Genomic DNA, 24053 nt, shown 5'->3' on the forward strand with positions numbered 1-24053 from the left:
CCAAGGTGCTCATATTGCCCTATTTTACTCTAAGTTAAAAATGGAATTATATATATATATATATATATATATATATATATATATATATATATATATATATATATATATATATATATATATATATATATATATATATATTTAAACAACTTTAAAAAGTATTCTACACAATAGAGTGCTCAATGTTCTTAACAGAACAGAGCAATTATATTAGTAGTAGAAAATCACTTAACAAAACTTTTTTCCATTTAACACTGTGTTTCATCAACAAAGATTCATCAAAAATGCATTTCTGATGAATCTTTGTTGATGAAACACAGTGTTAAATGGAAAAAAATTTTGTTAAGTGATTTTCTACTACTAATATATATATATATATATATATATATATATATATATATATATATATATATATATATATATATATATATATATATATATATATATGTATATACATATATATATATATATATATATATATATATATATATATATATATATATATATATATATATTTATATATATATATATATATACACACATATATGAAATTAACATACTGCAACACTTATTCAGAATAAGTACATTATGTCAGCAAAATATGTCTATAAAATAATGATATTTTTCAAACGAAATCAATCTCAAATCACGACATGTTTAATAAAGACTCTTCCCGCTTTGTAGGGACTTTGTAGGGATCTTATTCGTGTAACCTATCTATTAAGATCACAATATTTTTAGTGTTATTAATTTTTTAAACGATGGAAAAACTTTTTTAACATCTATCTAATTTAAACTTATAAGAATAAAAGAATTAAATCATCATCACTAATGTAAAGAAAATTATTATCGCGAAAGTTTACAAATGTATCATATACCGCTTTAAACATTCTATACTATAATTCCTATGGGAATCGAATTCTTTGGTTCACAATTTAAATATACTTTTAACAAATATATATATATATATATATATATATATATATATATATATATATATATATATATATATATATATATATATATATATATATATTTGAAAAAATGTACCAACCACGGTACGGGACGCACATTAAGACGAGTAAATACTATTTTAGAAAATTGGTGTATATAAATAATACGTAGTATCATTGTCTAACCAAGTCAGTGCGTATCACAATCACGGACTAGTAGTTACTAGTCGCCATGTGAGTGCCGTACCGTGCTTGGTACATTTTTTCAAATATTTAGGTTTATTTTAAGTTTAGTTTTAGTTTACATTATTTACATGTCGTGATTTACATGTAATATATAAATATATAAATTTGGAATCTGGAAGAAGATCATAACGATCTATAAAATAATGATATTTTTCAAACGAAATCAATCTCAAAACACGACATGTTTAATAAAGACATGTTTAATAAAGAGCTATCAAAACAATTGTCTAAATATAACATGCGGGGTTCCACAGGGTTCAATCCTTGGACCACTCCTTTTTTTAATCTATATAAACGATCTAAATAAAGCAACTAATCTGATGAGCATTATGTTCGCAGATGATACTAATTTATTTGTCTCTAAGAGTGATATTAACGAACTTTTTGCTACAGCAAATAAAGAACTTGAAAATTTATCCCACTGGTTCAAATCTAATAAACTAACACTAAACACCGAAAAAACTAAATGGACACTTTTTCATTCGCTTAAGAAAAAAAATTCCTTACCCTCAAACTTGCCTCAAATCTTTATTGACAATATTGAAATTAAAAGAGATCCCGTCACCAAATTTCTAGGTGTTTATCTCGATGAGAACATTACTTGGAATCAACACATTAATTATATATGCTCTAAAGTCTCTAAAAACATTGGAGTCTTATACAAAGCTCGAAATTATCTCAAGAAGATAAATTTAAGACAACTCTATTTCTCATTTATTAATTGTTACTTAAACTATGCAAATATTGCCTGGGAAGTACTGAAAAAAGTAAACTACAACGTCTTTATCGCTGTCAGAAACGGGCAATTCGCATAATTAACTTTGCTGATCGTTTTTCTCATTGTAAACCTTACTTTATTGAAATGAGAATTTTAAATATATATGAACTCAACGTCTTGAAAATTTTATGTTTTGTTTATATGTGGAAAAACAATCTATCTCCTCCAGTCTTTAAAGATCTCTTCAATTTAAAACCAACCAACAAATACGAACTTAGAAACATAAACTTTTTAGAAAAACCTTTTTGTCACACAAATTTTAATCAATTCTGTCTTGCCTATCGTGCGCCACACCTGTGGAATAAACTTGTTTTGCCAAATTTTGATTTTGATCTAACTAATTCTCTTCATCTTTTTAAAAACAAAGCAAAAAATTTTATTCTTTCTCAAGATAACATTATACAATATTACTAATCACTTGAAAAAAATTTAATTTCTTGTTATTTTAACTTAACTTGTGAACTTTTTTTTTTTTTTTTTATAATTTTTTTTTCTCACGTTTTGTATTTTATATCTTGCTGGTTTATATTATTTACAGTTTAACTCGTGTCAAAGATTAATATATATGTATTCTTCATAATACCTTGCACTTCACAATTATTGTAAATAAAAATATATTAAAAAAGATGTAAAAAACTATATATTTTATTATACTTTATAAGGTCCCGATGACAAGATCCTTGTGATCTTCTTTCGGAAACCTAGTTTATATTGTTAGTCTGCTATATTTATATATTTGTAAAAGTATTTTAACAGTTTATTTAATTGTATAACGACTGACTTTGTAAACTGAAATAAAAAAAAAAAAAAAAAAAAAAACGATCTTGTCGCCAGAACCATATAAAAATTACAATATAAATATAATATAAAATAATACAAGTAGATTACGACAAAATAACAATCCAAAACATTTCAAATAATAAATCGTTAAAATAATGTCTCAAAAATATTTCAATATATGATCCGTTGAAAAAATAATATTTTTTAATTTGTTTTTAAAAACAGAAAAAGAGATGAATCAAAATTAGGCTGGACAATTTTATTCCAGAGATAAGGTGCTCGATAATCTATACAAAATTGATTAAACTTTGTTTGACAAAAGCGGTCTTTTAAATAGTTTTTATTTCGCAAACTATATTTATTCTTTTCTTTAAAGGCAAATAGGTCTTTAAAAACATGTAATAAAGGGTTGTTCATATAACAAAACGTAAAACATAAAGTATTATACAAATTAAGTTCAAAAACGTTTAATACATTCATATTTTTGAATAAAGGTTTTGTATTTGAAAAACGATTTAAAAAATGTATTATTCGCATTGCATGTCTCTGATGGCGGTAAAGACATTGCAATTTACTTTTACCTGTACTTCCCCAGGCAATATTTGCATAGTTAATATAGCTATGAATAAATGAGTAGTATAGTTGTTTTAAATTATTTTTATTTAAATAATTTCTGGCCTTATAGAGGATTCCAATACTTTTTGCAACTTTTGTTGATATATAATCAATATGAGTTTTCCATGTCATATTTTCGTCAAGATAAATACCTAGGAATTTTAAAACGGAATCTTTTTTTATTTCTACTTCATCAATATAAAGTTTTGGTAAATCATTAGGCAAAAAACGCTTTTTTGTTGAGGAGTGGAAAAGGATCCACTTTGTTTTGTCAATATTTAAGGTTAGTTTGTTGCATTTAAACCAAGTCGAAATTTTTATAAGTTCTTTGTTCATATTTAAAAAAAATTTGTTAAAGTCTTTGTTTGATAAAAATAAATTTGTATCGTCTGCAAACATGATGCTCATAAGGTTCGAGGCCTTATTTAGATCGTTGATGTATACTAAAAAGAGAAGTGGACCAAGTATAGAACCCTGTGGAACACCACATTTTATTTCAATTAATGTTTTATTTTGAAAATCAATAGGAAGCATATCTTCTCCGTGGGAGACGAATTGCTTTCTATTTGACAAGTAGCTTTTATACCATTTGATCAATTTACCAGTTATTCCGTAGAACTCAAGTTTTTTAAGTAAGATATCACTGCATCAAAAGCCTTTGATAAATCGACAAAAACACCAAGTGTATATTGTGATTTAGCAAAAGAATTTGAGACTTCACGTGTAAACTGAATAATGACTTGTTCAGTTAAACTATTTTTTTTAAAGCCGAATTGATTTTTATATAGTAAATTATTTGAAATCAGGTAGTTGTATGTCTTTTCAAAGACGATTTTTTCTAAAATAAAACGTAGGAAGGATAGAAATAGGGCGATAATTATTGACGTTTTATTTTTCTCCGTCTTTATAAATCGGGATAACTTTAGCAATTTTTAATAGGTCAGAGAAAACCCCTTGTTGTATAGATGTTTTAAAAACTTTAAATAGAATATTTTTCAAACTTTCAAAGCAATCTATAATTATGTTCCCGTTTATTCCATCGGCTCCGATTGCTTTGTGTCTTTTTAGAGATTTGAAGGCTCTTTCAAACTCTTCAATTGATAAATCTAGGAATAAGCCATGGGGAGAAAGTAAATTATTAGAAGTTGTCAAAAAATCATTAAAGGAAATATTCGTAGAAGGAATCCTATCAGCCAGCCTACTTCCGACATCAGAAAAGTATTTATTATATTTTTCTGCTATTTCATTTGGTACACATAAATTGTTTATTTTAATCATTTTCGGAAGAAAATTTGAACAGGTTTTCTGATTCCCCGTTATTTCTTTTAATATTTTCCATATTTGTTTTGAGTCATTTTTATATTTAGTAATAAGATTAGAGGGAAAATTTTTTTTCAGGTTTTTACGAATTTTTTCAAATAGAGTTTTGTAGTTTTTATATATGCGTAAATTAGCATGAGATTTTGTTTTTAAATATTTTATATACAAATTTTGTTTAATTTTTGAAGATTTTTTAAGACCCTTGGTAATCCAAGGACTTTTTAAGGTTTTTGGTTTTAAGGTTATTTCGAAAACGGGAAAATTTGCATCGTACACCGAGAAGAATTTATTAAAGAACTTATTATAGATTACATTTATGTCTTCATTAAAATTTATATGCTTCCAGTTTAACATTGATAACTGATACTAAAATACGTTTTCTTATAGTTTGACTTTTGATAGTGTTAGGAGTTGAAATTGTGTTGATTGTTAGAAAAATGGGAAAGTGGTCTGATATATCTGATTTTATAATGCCTTTTTGTATGTTATTGTTATATACATCTGTTGTTAAAATATTGTCTATTAGGGTGATTGAGTTTTCTGTTATTCGAGTAGGCCGGTTGATAAGCGGTATTGCTCCTGATACAAATATTTCATCATAAAATTTTTTTATTTTTTTGTTTTCACTATATCGTAAGCAATCCATATTTAAATCGCCAATTACAAAGTTTTTTTTCTTTTCTTTGTTACCTTTATGAAAAATATTTTGTTTTAAGTATAAGCTTAAATTTTCTGACGCACCACCAGGTGGTCTATAACAACAACTTAGTAGAATGCTTTTGCTTTTAAACTTATTGCTTTTATTATTTAAAATTTCAATTGTAACGATTTCTTTATCGCCATCAGAAACACACAAATCATTCCTAACGTTATGCGCAATGTTTTGTTTTACGTAAATCAGAATTCCTCCGCCGCGTTTATTCAATTGTCTTTCTAATAAAATTGTTTCAAAACTAGGAAGATGAAAGTTAGAGTTATTATTAAGCTCATTTTGTGAACACCAAGTTTCCGTTAAACAAATAATATCAAAATAGTTTTTAGTTTCTTCTATAAAATGTCAAAGATATTCAAAATTTTTGTTCATACTTCTTATATTTATGTGGACGATTCTGATTTTTTTGTTTTCATCGCCATTTTTAGAAAGAAATTCTTTTAAGTCACTACCGTAATGATAAAAACAATCTATTTTTAAGTCATTAAAATTTATACAATTCTGTGTAGGATTGTTAGCACCACAAGTATCATTGATCTGCCAAGAATCTGAGCTGGTGTGTTTACACTCCTTCGGTATCACATCATCACGCTGATAAGCCCCAGAGGGCGAAACGCGTCCGTGATTGTGATACGCACTGACTTGGTTAGACAATGATACTACGCATTATTTATATATATATATATATATATATATATATATATATATATATATATATATATATATATATATCGCAATAACACACTTTTATAAATTAACTAAACCAATTTAAATACTTTAATTATTTGAGTAAATAACTAAAATTAGTAAAAACAATAAATTAGTTTCATTTTTCAATTTATAATCAATAATAAATACAATTTATAACATGTAAATAAAGGATAAAGTAAATGAGCTTTCGTTTTATTTTTAAAAAATGCGTTATAACGGGTGATGCGGAAATTATCAGACAAATCCTAATTTCATTATTTGAGCATAATAATTAGTTTTTGTAGTTTTATGCGTAGGCATAAACGTTCTATAAAATATAAACTTTATTAATTGAAACACAATTATTTAAAATGAGGTTAAATGCAGCCGAACAAAAATCTTTTCGAAAGCGACTAAAAATGTTTTTTGTAAATAAACCTAATATAAAAAAAAAAAATTACCGTAAATCATTTTGAAAAGGAAGGATTTGCTCGAAGTACAATATATGATAACCTAAAAAGACTTGAAACTGTTCAATCGTTTTCTGATAAAAAACACCCTGGTCGTCCGACATCCTGGACTAGAGAAAAGAGAGCCGAATTAACGAGACTTGTCAACAATCGAAAAGGGGTCAGTCAGAGAAAAATAGGTATTAAGTTCGGTGTAAATCAATCGACAATTGGTCGTCAGTTAAAAAAAATGAATATTAAATATGGAAAACGTGAAAAGACTCCAAAATACACTATAGAACAACAAATGAAGACAAAGAAAAGAAGCAGGAAACTAGCTAACCAACTCCATAACACAAAATCGCTACTAGTCATCGATGACGAAAAATACTTTTGTTTTGCAGGGGACAACATGCCTGAAAATTCTGGATATTACACAAACAACAAAAAGACATGCCCAGAAAGTGTTCGTTTTATAGGAAAAGAGAAATTTTCAAAAAAATTAATAATGTGGTAGCCATATCTGACCGTGGTATGTCCGAGCCATTGTTTCGCATTTCCAAGGCTGTAGCGATCAATTCATCAATCTATGTTAATGAATGTTTAGAAAAACGACTTCTTCCATTTATTCACAAGTATCATGGAGACTTTAACTATTTATTGTGGCCAGATTTAGCAAGTTCTCATTATTCTAAAGATTCTCTAAATTGGATGGACCAATATGCCTATTACGTTGATAAAGAATCCAATCCCCCAAATGTGCCACAAGCACGACCAATTGAAAATTTTTGGGGACATTTGGCACAGAAGGTTTACGAGAGAGATTCAACAGAGCAAGTTTTGATTGATCCCATTAAACTAAAACTACAAGAAGTTGATTTAAACTTTTTACAGTTGCATATGAAAGGCGTCAGAGCAAAATTGAGATCAATTGCAGATGGTGGTGTTTTTTCATATAAAAAATAATATATTTTTATTAAAAGATAAATGCTTTATTTAAAAAAAATATAATAGTAGTTTGTTTTTTTATTTATAAATAAGTTATTGACGTTTTTATTTTGTCAGATAACTTCCTTATCACCCGTTACGAATGATAACAAAAATTAAGAGAATTTTTATAAGAATTAAGAACGGAGTTCTACAGCTTTTAAGGAAAAATGTTTGTCAATTATAAGTTAAGTATACCACTTTACATATATTAAAACTAAAATAATAATCAAGTAATTAAACAACTTGTTTGCTGTTTTCCTTTATTTTTCAAACAGATTACAATATTATTTTTTGTTGTCATTGTATCTGGATGGTTGATACCTAAAATTTCAGTTTGTAATTTATCAACAGAATAATAAATTTCTAAAGCTTCGTTATATTTTCCCATAGCGTACAAACAGCTTGCGATATTATGTTTTGTTGTCATTGTATCTGGATGGTTGATACCTAAAATTTCAGTTTGTATTTTATCAACAGAATAATGAATTTCTAAAGCTTCGTTATATTTTCCCATAACGTTCAAACAGCCTGCGATATTATTTTTTGTTAACATTGTATCTGGATGGTTGATACCTAAAATTTCAGTTCGTATTTTATCAACAGAATAATAAATTTCTAAAGCTTCGTTATATTTTCCCATGTAGTACAAACAGTTTGCGATCTTATTTTTTGTTGACATTGTATCTGGATGGTTGATACCTAAAATTTCAGTTTTTATTTTCTCAACAGAATAATAAATTTCTAAAGCTTCGTTATATTTTCCCATAGCGTTTAAACAGTTTGCGATATTTTGTTTTGTTGTCATTGTATCTGGATGGTTCATACCTAAAATATCAGTTCGTATTTTATCAACAGAATAATGAATTTCTAAAGCTTCGTTATATTTTCCCATAGCGCCCAAACAGTTTGCGATATTATGTTTTGTATCAAGCGTAAATTTATTATTTTCGCCATAAGTTTCTGTATTAAAACTTTGAATACTTTTTAATATTTCGATTGCTTCTTCAAATAAACCTTTAGATACTAATAATTTTTTAATAGATGTCGTCATATTATGGAATGTTTTTGAAATTTTTATTCCGTTAGTGCGAAACATACAGATAAAATGGAAAACAAAATAGTTTCCGTAATCCACGTGATCTTTTACTTCGTTCAATTCAAATATAAATAAATTTTCAATTAAAATAAGATACGTATTTGTAGTTGAATTTCTATTTTGAAAACATCTACACGTCAGCTGTGTCAGTTCGTGCATTGAATATTTGTTATCATCAAAGTTTAGTAAAGAATAACTCATTAGTAACCCAACGGCTTCATCTATTACATATTCTTCGTTTATTTCCATTTGTTTTGAAATTTGGATTATAAACTGTTTACTTATGTTTTGACAGTCGCAATGAGATAAACAGTTTAATATTTTAAATGGAAAAAGTTTACTTTTTTCTAATTTTATTAAAACTAAGTTAATTGCTTTTATTGCAGACTTTCGTTCTTCTTCGGTTGGAAAGTTATTGTCTAATATTTCTGGTTTCGATCTATATCGATCTACATATTTTTCTATCGAAATTCTATGAATATTTATATACTTTATTGCCTGAGTAATAGCGAACGGATGATAACCAAGTTCTTTTATTAGGTTTCTTATATTTTCATCGGCGTTTTCTTTAATATTATTATTTACATAAGCGAATGCTTCTTCTGAAGTAAAAACATCAACTAGCATTTTGTTTACGTTATTCGACCACGCTCTCCATTGGGAGGTAATCAACGTAAATGAATTCGGTTTTCTTGAAATATACATGGTCAGGTTTTTAACACTTTCATCGTCGACATTGTCAAAAATATACAAAGTTTTTTCATTTTTATAATGGTTGTGAATTTTTTCAACAATCACTTCTATATTCAAATAATCACCTTTCGAATCATGAACTTCGAATCCTATTATTTGACATTGGTTTCTCATTGAGCTTTGTAACTTTCCGAATGCTGCGTCTATCCAAACAAAGTTTTTGTAGAAGTTATAATAAATTTCGCAATACTTTCTTGCAATTTGTGTCTTCCCAACACCGGACATTCCACATAATATTAAAGTTGACTTGTTTGCTCCATGTAAAAAACGTCGAATTTCACGAAGTAGTTTTTCGCGTGAAAATAAATTTTCTGAAAACGGTTGAACTTCTAAAAATGAACGCATGGTTAGTTTATAAAAACTTATTCTCTCAACTAAAATAAATTTAATATCATTTATTTTTGTAGAAAGTTTGAATTTTTTACTAAATTTTTTCAATTTTTTTTTAAACGCCACGCCTTATTATTAGCGTATTAAGTCCAGTTTTAATATAAAAAAAATTATAAAATTATACTACTTTTAAAATGTTTTTGAATTAAGTCTCATGTTACAGTATTTTTATATAATAAGAGAGCGTTTTTGTAAACAAAACTTAATATACTTTGTAAACTTAACCATTTGAAAAACATCAAGTAATTACTCTAGAGAATACAACCAAAAGAACGATTTTTTTTTTAATTCAAATTTTACTAAATTTAAATTTTAACTGAGTTTTGGAGTTTAAAATTCATAAAAAAAAATATTTCTTTAAAGTCTGTGCTCTACCAACCCGTAATGCAAATGTTTGGACTTTCATAAAATTTTTATTTCTATTTTATGTTTGCTTGTTTATTTCATTACGAATTCTAAAATTTTGTACAAATTATTTAATTAATAAATGCAATATATATATTTTTGAATTATATTAAGGAAAAGAACCAAAGTAGTGGTAGATTTAATTATCAGGTTGAAAGATTGCTTGCGCAGGCTACGATAAATAATCTTAAAGCTATAGCCAATATTTCTATAAATTTTTTTTGATGAACCTTTTTCTTATTGTCATAAGTGATCACGTACCCAACAAGCATTTTCCGTTTTTTCAATGTTAAAATTAGGTCAATATTATGAAGCCATTTTTTAAAGTTCTACTTATTTTTCACGTCAAATTTAAAATGTTGATTAATTAACCTGATTTTAACCCAGGGCCGTGCACAGGATTTAGGGGCCCCGAGCATCCTTCAATTTGGTTCCACCTTCTTTTCCAAAAAAAAAAAAACCTGCTCAAATTGTTTGATTATACTGTTGCTTTATAAGTATAATTAAGTAGTCCAGCTTTTATGTCTTATAATGTTATTTTTCTTGCCTTTTTTTTTAACAAACTCTTTAATCACATTATGAAGTCCATATTTTGAACTAATTGAAGCATTTCTTACGTCAGTTCATTTTCAGTCTCGTCACATGAATATTTATGCAAAAAAATGGGAGCAGGCACTTTTGATTTCTGGCTCAAACAGTTTTTAATATTCCCACAAAAAAATAATTTAGCAAAAATTTCTTGAATGGCTACGAGCAGTGAGTCCACTAATCACAGAAATTTTATCTCTAGTTTTACACTCTAAAAATAATCCGTTAGAACAACGGATTGCTTTTTTCTGTTAATTTAACGAAGTAATTCGTAACCAAAAATCACAAAACCAACGGGGTAAACTATTAACGGATTCTTCGAAATTTCGTTAATTCATCGGATTAAATATTCAAACCCTTTGAAAAGCAACTAAGTTTTTATTAAAAAGTGTTTCCATAAGAAATTATAAAGTGCTGCTTCTGTAGATTATATTTTTAAACCTTGTTTGTTTGTTTTAGATTTGTCAATATATTATAGTTCTTTATTTATAAATGATAAAGTTTTAAAAGGCTTTATTTCAAACCACATTTAAGTCGTATATAAAACATTTGTTAAAGAAAGTTTAATTTGTAATTTTTTAAATAGCTTCACATTTCGACTAAATGTGAAGCTATTTAAATAAAGCGTAATTTAAACTGTGTTTATCCACTTGCTTTTCTTTTACTAAATTTTAGTAGAGAAAGCAAATAAATAATTACAGTTTAAATTACACTCCGTTATTTGTAATTTCGAAGGTTCTTAAATTTATTTAAATTTTTTACCTAAACTTTATATTTTAATTTTTTTATATAAACTTTTTATTTTAAATTTTTAATATAAACTTCATATAGAAAGTTTAAAATAAGTTTAACAACCTTCAAAATTACAAATAACGGAGTGTAATTTAAACTGTGTTTATCCATTTGCTTTATATGATAAACTAAAAGGTTAGTTGAACAATTGTTTCTATAATATAGCCTATATGACTTGTATATATTCTTATTTTTTCTATTTTAAACGTGACATGCTGTAACTTACGATATAAATTTAAATCAGTTGTAAAGTTAAAGATATTAACATTTCTTTTGATAGTTATCATTATTTAGGTTAGTTGCAGCTATGTTTACATAGAGCTAGATTTAAATATCAATTTTAGACATATGGCATGCAATATCTCACTGTAAGTTTCATCAGTTGTAAAATAATCAGTTGTTAAATGTTTACTTGCATTTTTTTTATGGGTATTTATTTAGGCTAGTTAGAGCAAAGTTTATATATTAATTGTTATAATTTGTATATTTAAGTTTTATAATTTGCTATTTTAGACTCGTGTCATGCTATATCAAACTGTAAAATTAAAAAGGAGATGCCAACTCCAACTTAAAACACCCCCTGCCTTGGAACTCTTGATTGAGTAAAGTCTAGAGATGGTGTCTCGATAAAAATACTCATCTTGGGCAGATGTTAAATGCACCCGGTTACTGTCTCGTAGAAGGCCTCCAAGGCAAAGACTTAAGGAGTAAATAGATTCTATCTGTTGACCAGCTTCGCACCACTTCTTCATCTATTAGGCTGGCGCAGATGTATTTTTAATTCATTGTTTCCAGTTTAGGATGTTGAATGCTGGATCTTCTTGACTTAATGCATGGGCTTTGCTTGTGTCTCTGTTTTTATGACTAGGCAACTCATTCTATTATCTCCTAATGAGGGTACAGCTCTAAAACACAGTTTTATGGTTCTGAGGCCAGCTGGTAGTCAGGTTTCCCGAACTCTGTGGTAGCTCTCAGAGAGGCTGATTCCATCAACAGCTGAAAAATATCAAAGTATTAACAGTGCCATGTTGCGCATGGATGGTGTCCCTGTTTGTACATTTGGTGTGCATTGCGGAGGCTACATTTGGAGCCCTTTGTTACGGCTTAGGGTTTATTAGTAGTAATGAGGCAATTGCTTGGGCTGTTAAACAGTGTTCTGAGTTCTATCTATGCTTTGAGTCAAGTTCTTCAATCTAATATATAAATGAATAAAGTCACAAAAACTATAAAACACAAAAAACCATCATCATCACCAAGTTCTCTAAACCTATCATTTACTAATATTCGTGGTCTTCGAAGTAACTTTTCTTTTGTTGAGTCTTATCTCTTGCAAAATTCACCAGACCTACTTGCTCTTTGTGAGACTAATTTGAGTTCAGCTGTCTCATCTTGTGATCTTAGTGTTGATGGTTATCTTCCTTTAATTCGTAAAGACTCCAATAGTCACATGCTTGGCCTGGGCATTTACATTCGTAAGAATTTACCCGTCGTCAAGAATTTGTCGTGAAACTAGGTTTGAATCCACAGACTATTCTTTTATTTGCTTTCGTTTAGCACCATTTCACTCTATTGCCTTTCTCTTTGTTCTATATCGCTCTCCTTCATCTCAAGATTGCACTCTTTTTGATGTTATTTCTGATCATATTGACCATGCCCTTTCTCTTTATCCATAAGCTAATATAGTTATTGTGGGTGACTTTAATGCTCACCACTCTGAATGACTTGGATCTAGTGTCAGTGATTCGGCAGGCATTAAAGCCCGCAACTTTTGGCTTTCTCAATCCCTAACTCAAATAGTCAACTTTCCAACTCGCTTTCATTACTACCCGAATCATTTAACTTCTCTACTCGACTTATGTCTTGTTTCTGATTCTAGTTTCACAGTTTGATCTCTTTAAAACTAATATCTCATTTTTCTTCATCACCTGAATCCCCCTATAGTTGAACCTTTTACAACTACAGTAAAGCTGAGTGGGATTCTTTCCGTGATTTTCTTCGTGATGGCCCTTGGGTAGAAATCTTTCGTCTTCCTGTCGACAAATGTGCTTCTTACATAACTTTGTAGATTCAGGCTGAAATTGAATCTTTTGTTCCCTCTCGACAATTCCAGGTCAAGCCTCACTCTCCTCCATGGTTTTCCTCACGCTGTGCTGCTGCGATTGCTAATCGAAACCGTCACTTCCATATTTATCAGCAAAACAATTCTTCAGAAAACAGACGTTTGTTTATTACTGCCAGAAACAATTGTAAAAAAGTTTTGTCTAACGCCAAAACCCGCTATTCTCAGGTCACGAAAACTCGTATATCATCTTAAAAATTAGGCTCTCCTGACTTCTGGAGAATCTTTATTAATATCAATAATAAGGGCAAATCTATGATTCCACCTCTCTTGTATGGTTCAGACTTTGTCACCTCACCTAAAGACAAAGCTGAATTGTTTGCTAAAAACTTTTCATCAATACCATCTCTTGATTCCACTAAATGCGTTCTACCTGATATTGCCAACAAACAGGTTGATCCATTGCTTGACATTGGTATCACTCTAGCTTTTGTATCCAAAATGATTTCCTGCCTAGACTCGTCTACAGCTTGAGGCCCGGACAACATACCTGTTATTGTCTCACAGAAGTGTTCTCCGGAGCTGTCATCTATACTCTCAAAAATATTCAACAAGTGCTTATCAGAGTCTTGTTTTCCAGCCTGCTGGAAGGCGGCATCTATTATCCCTATCTTCAAAAATTCTGGAGAGCAATCTGATTCGTCTAACTACCGTCCCATTAGTCTTCTTCCTATTATAAGCAAGGTTTTTGAGTCTTTAATTAACAAACTCTTATTCTCTCATCTTGAATCTAATAACTTACTTTCTGACTATCAATATGGATTTCGATCTTCTTGAAACAGCTGATTTCCTAACAGTAATAACCAATAGGTTTTATCGTGTATTAGATAAAGTTAGACAGGTTAAGGCTATCGCTCTTGACATTTCAAAAGCTTTTGATAAAGTTTGGCATGCTGGTCTTCTCCATAAGCTTTTTTCTTTTGGTGTATCTGGCAACATCTTTAAGATTATTAAATCCTTCCTTTCCATTTGTAGTATAAAAGTTGTCCTTGATGGACAGCACTCTTCTTCTTATTCTGTACTTCAAGGTTCTATCTTTGGCCCTATACTGTTTTTAATTTATATTAACGATCTTCCAGATATTCTCACCCTCTAAGGTGGCATTGTTTGCAGGTGATACTACCATTTATTCTTGTCTTGATAAGAAACCAACACTCTCTGATTGCTTGGAAGGGGCATTTAAGCTTGAAAAGGATCTCACTTCTGCTACAGCATGGGGCTCACAGTGGCTAGTGAACTTTAATTCAGATAAAACTCAATTTTTTTCAGTCAATCGTTTTCGCAATAATTTAGATCTTCCCATATTTATGAACGGTGATGTACTCAATTAGTCATATACTCCTCATCTTGTAGGATTAACTCTTACTTCCAATCTTCCTTGGAAGCCCTATATCAAATCAGTTGCAAAATTAGCATCTGCTAAGGTTGCGTCTCTTTATTGAGCTCGTCACTTTCTTACTTCGGTTTCTATTCTCTATCTCTATAAATCTCAAATCCGGCCTTGTATTGAATACTGTTGCCATATCTGGGGCGGATCTTCTAACGATGCCCTTTCTCTTTTAGACAAGGTGCAAAAACGCATTAGAAACATTGTTGGACCTGCTCTTGCAGCCAACCTCCAACCATTGTCACATCGTCTTAATGTTGCTTCTCTTTCTCTTTTCTACAAATGCTATAATGGGCAATCTACTTAAGTTCATTCTCGTGTTACTCGTCATTCAATTAAGTGCGGTAGTGGTGTCGTGGTAGTGGTGTTGTGGTAGAGCGGTGTGGTGTCGTGGTAGAGCGCTCGCTTTATAAGCGAGAGGTTCCGAGTTCGATCCCCACCACGTCCCTGGTAGTACCGCGCTCAACTTGTTTCTCCGCGCAGCGGCCTTGTTCGTCAAGGTTCGTGTTTCGGAATTATAGAGTTGAGAGAGGGTTATAACCACAAGTAGCCTCCTCGTCTGTAGTGGCCCTATCGGCCTTGGGGAGGTGAAGTAACAAAAAAAAAAAAAAAAAAAAAAAGTGTCATCCTTTTTCTGTGACTGTTTCTAAGTGCTCCAAAAACGCTTATTCGGCTAGTTTTTTTCCTCGAACATCAGCTCTTTGGAATTCGCATCCTTCATCTTGCTTTCCTGATTCATATAGTTTGCAATCCTTTAAGTTGTCTGTCAATCGTTATCTTGCTCTACAATCTTCATCTTTTTTCTTTCAGTAACTTCCAACTTTAATTAGTGGCTGCCTGCAGCCTTGTTAGAAGCAAAGATGTTTAAAAAAAAAAAAAAGAAAGAAAAAAAAAAAAATTAGTTTTTACTATTTTTTTATATTTGCAATTTTTTTAATTAGGTTTTATTTGCAATATTTTTAATTAGTTTTTACTTCTTTTTTTTTATTTTCAATTTTCTTATGTTAGTTACAAATTAGTTTATATATTGCTTGTTTATATTTGAATCCTCGCAGTCGGAAAGTCGCGTGGTTAAGCAAAATAACAGTAGTGCAAGTTGTTACCATCTTGGATGGGGGAAAACAAATGATTACTTGAGATAATAAAGCACGAGAATTGTAATAAAATATCACATCCGCCTCAAAATAACACATCCCCCATAGAAAAACCGAAATCGAGAATGCGTTTTCAAGTTATTGCACTTAGATGTGTATCTAGTACGTCCGAAATATTTATGTACAAAAACAATAAAATTAAAAACGCAACGATCAAGATTCATAAAGCGGTTTGTAAATAATCTACTATAAATGAAGTTAGCATTAAATGGTAATATATTTTAAATTCATACTTATGAAATTTTGATCTTAAAATATTGCGTAACAATAATTATATAGATTACACATGGGGGATGTGTTATTTTAGATACCAAATACTAATACTTTTCATTATTTTAAATGTTACATAGGGGGGTGTAATATTTTAGAAGCCTGAGTAAGGGGGATGTGATATTTTACGTAGGAATTTCAGCTTCTTATTGTGATATATATACAGATTACACATGGGGGATGTAATATTTTAGATACCAAATACTAATACTTTTCATTATTTTAAATGTTACATAGGGGGATGTAATATTTTAGAAGCCTGAATAAGGGGGATGTGATATTTTACGTAGGAATTTCAGCTTCTTATTGTGATATATATACAGATTACACATGGGGGATGTGATATTTTAGATACCAAATACTAATACTTTGCAGTATTTAAAATATTACATAGGGAGATGAAATATTCTAGAAGCATAGATAAGGCGGATGTGATATTTTACGTAGGAATTTCAGCTTCTTGTTGTGATAATTAGTCACCACATATACTGAAATAGTGGTAGCACTTTTTTATTTCTTTTAGATTTGTTGGAATATGTTTAAAAATATATGAGATATATATGTATACAATTTATGTTTATTTACAAAGCTTGTATTAAATTTACAATTTTTTGTATTCTTTATTTTCATTATTTTTTTTAGCTTTTTAATTTGTAATTTAATCTTCTATTAAATTTAGATGCGATTGAGCTAACAATTAAAAAATGCAAAATTGTTCAACCAAGACTTTGAAAAGGCTTTTTAAAATGCATAAGGCTTTGAAAAAGTTAATGAGTTCTAAAGATTTAAAAAGAACACAACTAACTCATTTTTATGCTTGTATTTTTATGTGTTAGTGTATAAACATTTAAGGAAAAGAAATAATTACTGTTTGTCATTGTTGTTTCTTTTTTTGTATATTTTTAAATTTAAGGAGAGAGGGCTAGAAAATATTTGGAATCTTTTATTAAATAAAAGAAGCTTCTTTATTATCCCAATAAAGTAACAATTTTAGAGTATGATTAAATTAACGTTTTTTTGTGGGTGGTATGAGAGAAGGTGCCTCTGATTCTTGAAACATTTTTGAATCTTCTCAAGTCCAGTTTATATATATATTTATCATTATAAATATATATATAAATCGATTTATATATATATTTATAATGATAAATGTAAAATCGTTGTGAATTTTTTTATTAAGAAATATCAAATACAAATGTGTAATGATAAAGAATACTGTACCAATACTGTATGTGCATTGTAGTATATTTATAGTACTGCATAATATTATGGAAAAGAGGAACATGAAAAATTTGGGAATTGCGATTATTTACTGTTAACTAATTTGAAATCAAAACAGCATGTTGATTATTGTTGTTTTAAGCCCACTGCGACATCGAAATGCTTTCGCGAATATTTTAATCATTTCGACAACGAAACAATTGTGCAATAATAAAAAATTTCTGTTTGTACACACTTATAATATTTGGTTTCTTTATTTACTTAATGATACAAATGCTTTAAACCATGTCCCACATTGTACGACGAGGATTTCAACAACAATTAAAAATCGTGCTTATAATGACAGCCAGATAGTGAGAAATTTGACAAGTTTGAAATAAGGATGAAAGCGTGGTAGTTTAATTAAAATGATTAAGTTAGATAATAAAATTGACTAGATCTATTGGCATATGAAAGACTTTTTAATTTCAATTCAACGAGTCGAGTACAAACGCGTAGCCATGGTAACAAAATTCCGAACATAAATTGCCGGTAATTATAATATATATACATAATATACATAATCACGAAGTATCTGAAGTAAATTATTATTTTTTATACTTAAAATATGTTTTATAAAGAGCATTATTTTACAATTTGCTTATATAGTTGGAAAAAAGTTATGAAATCCATTACACTTTTTTAACTTTGTTTTTTTGGGATTTCTTTATTTTATGTTATGAAAATTATAGTTGTCAAAACTACTCTGGGTTATTAACATAATTTGAATATTATATATATTTATAGACTATTATTTAAAACCATAACCTTGAAATTTTTAAACAACTTACTTCAAAATGTATTTGATTTAGTGTGAATCTGCTGCTATAAAGAGAAATTGTTGTCAAATAGTTTCTTTTTAGTTTATAATCACATTAAAAATTCTTCGTTATTGGGAGTTTTTATAAACTTTTTGATTTGAATTGATTTGTGGGTATGATTGAATTATAGATTGTGGCCATATAAGCTTATATATTCTTTAGTTTTTTGTAACTAAGTGTGATGTTTTTGTTTTCATGAATAAATACAGTGAATTCCCGACATCTTTACCTCCGGATAATTTGAACTTTCATTAACTCGTAGTACTTTTGAGTTTCCTTTGAACCCTCACTAATACTCATAAAAATTGGTAATAGCTTGTTAGAATACATTATTATAATTTAATAACCTTTACAAATCGCTAGTGTATAAATGTCATAAACTATTTTTTGAATAAATCAAATCAAATATATTCTGAAAATAGTTGAGTGTTAGTAATAAAGAGAATAATAATATAAAAAAAAAAAATTAAAAAGGACAAGTACCCAGAAGTATTAAATCAGAATTTAACCAGAATTGATTATATATTAGAGTAAGCAGATGTACACAAAGTTAAGAATGTAATAGATAATTAGCAGTAGAGGAGAATTAAATTAAGAAGAATACTTAATTAACAAAAAAATAAATAGATTATATTTGAATTTGGAAATTGTTGGGAGACATTTCACCTGGGAGGGAAGACTATACCAGGTGTGTATGCTCTGGTATTTAATTCATTTATGTCCATAATAAACAGTTCGGTGTACTTTTATTATAAAAAAGTTAAAAAGTTAGTAAATGGAAGAGGTAGGGTTTTATGTAGTTGTTTCCAGACACACAAACAGCTTGAGTGTTAAATGAAGTCCTTTAATTTAATTATTTTTGATATGTAGTAGAGGATGTTAGGGTCTGAGTTGAAATGTGAGATAATCTTAAAAAGGTTTTGGACCAGGTTTGTTCCCATATTTGACAAGCATATCTGAGATGAGATTTAAAAACAACTTAGTTTCAGAGCTAGATCTTGAAGATGGTATAGAAAATTTTGAATCAACTTTGATACCAAGATATTTGATAAAATCCAGAGGATCTACTTTTTGACCATTCAATGTGGTATTTTAGTTGATCTGGAGATCAACAAAAACAACACATGCAAACAGTTTATTTTTCATAATTTCATTGTCTGAATTGTCCATTAAAACAGTTTATTGTCCATATTTATCCCAAGGGAGTTTTGTTGATTACGCAAAATTGTATTTAAATTGTAAAATAGTACGTATCAAACAGAGTTCTTAAAAGTAAATATAGTTGTCGTTTTTATAAAAATCACTCTATAACTCAAACTTTGTTAGCTTGAACATAGCTTGCTAAGAACTTGCATAGCTCCAACTTGCTAAGTCAAACCTTTTTATCTGTTCCCATGGCTAATATTCTTCTAATAACTCGAACTTTAGAAGACAAATAAATAAAACAATTTAAGTAAAAGTTATTATTTTTACTTTATTAACTTAATCTTTTTTACCTATTGACAAAGGTTTGTGTTAAAGAATGTCTCCATAACTCAAACATTTGTCAACTCAAACTATTTTTCTTGGTCCCTTGGAGGTTTGAGATATCAAGAGTTCACTGTATCATTAATTTTTATGAAATATTATCTCCTGTAAATTCCTATTTTTAATGTATTATGAAGAATAAATAATATTTTTTAATATATTTATGTTAATAATAGATTTTCTATAAACACTTATCTAATCAAAGAAGACTACCTGATTATGCTATTGCTAAAGCAGAAACCTTGTTAGGTTTGAAAGCTAACAAAAAATTACTTCAACGAGAATTGCTAAATGAGACTGGGAAAATGATAACGCTCCGAGATTTATCAAATATTGCTGCTTCTGCACACAAAAGTGACACCTGAAATGATTTAACAACCTTTATTAAAACTTTAAAAGAAAAATACAGTAAGAAAGTTATCAAGTTATTTTATCTTCTGTAAAGTAAACTGTTAACTTTTGATCTTTCAATTTCAATTACTCTTTTTTTTTGTGTTAACAATAAATAATATTCCTTAAATATAAGTTCATCATTTATTTATTGTAATTACTTTTACATAAATTTTGAAAAAATTCACGATTGACAAGTTTCATATACAGGTATAGTACCCTTAAAAAAACAGTGCCCTTAAAAAGACAAAAAATTTATATTGCAGATGACTATTGCTAACCAAAACCAAACAAAAATTTGGATATTCCAAAATATAAACAACCCATATAACCTTTAGAAAAAAGTTAGGTTATAGTGCAGAAGTTCAAACATTTTTCTAATTTTGTATCAGAAGATAGTATTTTAAAAAATTTTAGTACTAAAATTGACTAATATCTAATATGCTTTTTGCATACTATACTTTTTCTTTCATGTAAGCCCCTAGTCATTGTTTGTAGTCACAAACATTTTTCTTTTCAGTTTGAAGCTTTCTTTTTCCTACATATTTGGCTATTTAAGGTTTAAGCTTTCATTACTAATACTGACTTTTATTCCAGCTTTTTGTATCGACTCTGGTGTGACCCACTTCTCCCACATACTTGCAAGAGATAACATAAAAGCCTCTCTATTAATTGTTTCATATTGACTAAACAAATTTTCTTTTACATTTTCATGTTCTTGAAGCCCCTTGTTGATTTGATCAAAAAGTTGCGTTACCCAGTAGTGTCTGGAGGTTATATATACAAATGTATTTCTTTCTCTCTAAGAAATCGAAGTATGGTATTATGGTAATGACAACTGTGACCATCTCTCAGTAAAACAACAGGGCAAAGTATGTCTTTTGCAATAAGGTGTCTATCAAATAATTTATTAAATGTAGGTAAGGATTTCTGATCTTGTGATCCATTCTCTGTTATCAAAATCAATAAGTTTGAAATACTTTGAACAGCATTATGTGGAGCCATTTGACTAATAATTCCTTAAATACCAAATATTACATGGCAGGTCCATTTTTCACCTAAATAATAATTTAAGCAGTGAAAATGTGTGTGAAATTTCAAAATATAAATTACATGTCTTGTCCTAAAATATATCTATTTTCAAACTTGTCATTTTTTTGACAATATCCACTTATACTAATAAGCACTTATAGTAAAATGTTAATATATAGAAAATAAAAGTTATGAAATAGGTTTTAATATCTAGTACTATATAGCATAATATAATAATTTAAAGTTTAAAACTATTTTTAGTATAATGTACCAGATAACAACCTCATTGGATTTTTTGTAACACATTCATGATAATGTCTAATCATTTTTTGACAGTTTTCATAACGGCCATCATCTACTAATCCGCTACCTGAACCATTAACACTATGGTTAACAAACTGTGGTGTTTCATTGATTGAAGACAATCAAGAAGCAACTGGTCATTGAACTGGTCTGTCAATTTGACCAGTCCAATGACCAGTTGCTTCTTGATTGTCTTCAATCATGATGCCACAAATCACCGATTCTTTTGTAAGATCATCTAAAACATAGTGAACACTATCAAATTTTCCTATAAAAAACTAAATTGGAACACATTTTATAGTTTTAAATCTATATTAGCATTTCTGATTTATTTTAATGAAGTCATTTAATGTAGTTCCACATCCCAGTAAAAACATACTGTTAACTTTTGTGATATTCAAATTTGTTATTGCCTAAACTAGAGCAGGCCATTTCACGAGTACAATTTATTGCTCTACTCATACTTACAAATCCTTGTTTTTTAAAAAAACATTGACATTTTTGGCATCCCATTATCTCCAGAACAACTATCTCAGGCTAGAAATAAAAATATAATAATAATAAAACTAACTTTTTAATGATGTAGTAAAGAATTACATTTGTCAATACAATTAAGAGTTTGCACAGATAATAAATAACAGTTTTATAGATCAAATTTTGTTTGGGGTTTAGATATTGAATATCTAAACCCCAAACAAAATTTGTACTTCTAAACAAAATTGTACTTCTAAAAAAAATTTAGAAGTACAATACAGTATTATATATAAACAATTTAGATGATAGAGCACTGTACTTATTTGTTATGTTCTTTTTTCTGTAAATTTGTTTTAAACTGACATGGACACAAACTTTCTATATTTAATAATACAATAGAAAATTTTTTACCTTTTCTTCAAACGAGTTTTGCAGTCAAAGCAATAAACTTTCTTCCTCCTTTTATCTTTTTGTTAGCATGATCTTGAATTTTTAACACATCCATAATAAGATTTTTTAGTTTTTTTCTGTTCACACCTTGGTAATTTCGATTTTAACAGCGCACATACTCAATAGTATCTTCTTCTTCTTCAGTGGTTAGTATCATTACAATTTCATTTCCTGTAAGAAGTTTATGCTGGTCCTTCTGGTGTATTGGCAGAGGTGTTTAAAGCTTCAGAGGATGTAAGTTTTCAATGGGTGTCGGATCTCTGCAATCCAATTGGAAATGAAGGTAAAATCCCAAAAAATTAGAAATAAAGTTGGATGGTAAAGATTCATAAAGGAGGCGCAGACAAATTATAATGTGGTTCTTATAGAGGAATCAAATTGCCAGACAAGGTAATGATGGTTTTACAAAAAAATTATTGAAAGCAAAATAAGGAGCAGAGTATTTATCAATAACATGCAGTTGGTTTAAGACCAGGAAAGGGAACAACAGATGCCGTATTTATTGTAAGGCCATTTAAGAAAGGTTTTTGGAAAGGAAAGAAGATCTGTGGATGGCATTTATTGACCAAGAACAAGCTTTTGACAGAGTTCCAAATTAGGTGGTGGGGTGGGCTTTAAGGTGTTTAGATGTTGAAAATGGATAGTGACAGATATCATGGCTATGTATGAAAATGTCACAACAATCAAAACAAGAGACGGAGAAAGTGATAGTTTTTAAGGAAGGTTGGTGTGCACCAGGGCTCAGTGCTTAGTCCTGTGCTTTTTATTATTATTTTGGAAGCTCACTACGAAGAGTTCAGAGTTGGTTTACCATGGCAGTTATTCTATGCAGATGATTTGTGCCTGATAGCAGAAACAGAAGAAGAATTAGTATTCAGATTTGAGACTTGAAAAGATTGAATTGAAGCAAAAGGGCTTGATAAACATGATTAAGTCTAAAGTTATGCATTGTAAAGTCAAAAATGAGCAGAAAATACTAGGAAGTGGACATGTGGAGTTTATAGAAAGGGAATTGGAGCAAATTATATTGTTTGTACAGTTTGTGAGCAAAGGGTTCATAACAGATTTAGTGGTATACAAGGTTCTCTTGAGATTTTTGGTTTTGAGTGTAAAATGTATTTATGGTGAGTATGGAAAAGAAATTAAAATTGAGATTGACATAAAAAAGTGTAGGAAAGATAGAGTGTGTTAAATTTAAAAATAAATCAGTAACTTTATTATCTTTGAGATACAATTAGATCAGCTTGTAGGAGCGGAAGAAGCATCTAGGGCGAGAGTAAGGTCTGCTTGGGCCAAGTTCAAAGAATTTCCA

General features: G+C 29.0%; 1 protein-coding gene across 1 annotated transcript; it reads right to left on the minus strand.

Annotated features, from left to right (window-relative positions):
• Positions 1-7643: 7643 nt before the first annotated feature.
• LOC136084926 (uncharacterized) lies at positions 7644-11205 on the minus strand. The gene is made up of 2 exons (XM_065806323.1): positions 10659-11205; positions 7644-10546 (listed from the first exon to the last, which is right to left on the minus strand). The coding sequence occupies exon 2, from the start codon at positions 9722-9724 to the stop codon at positions 7757-7759; it is 1968 nt and encodes a 655-aa protein (XP_065662395.1). The 5' UTR covers positions 9725-10546; positions 10659-11205; the 3' UTR covers positions 7644-7756.
• Positions 11206-24053: the final 12848 nt, after the last annotated feature.

This window comes from Hydra vulgaris, chromosome 09 (genome assembly GCF_038396675.1).
Source record: "Hydra vulgaris chromosome 09, alternate assembly HydraT2T_AEP".
NCBI lineage: Eukaryota > Metazoa > Cnidaria > Hydrozoa > Anthoathecata > Hydridae > Hydra > Hydra vulgaris.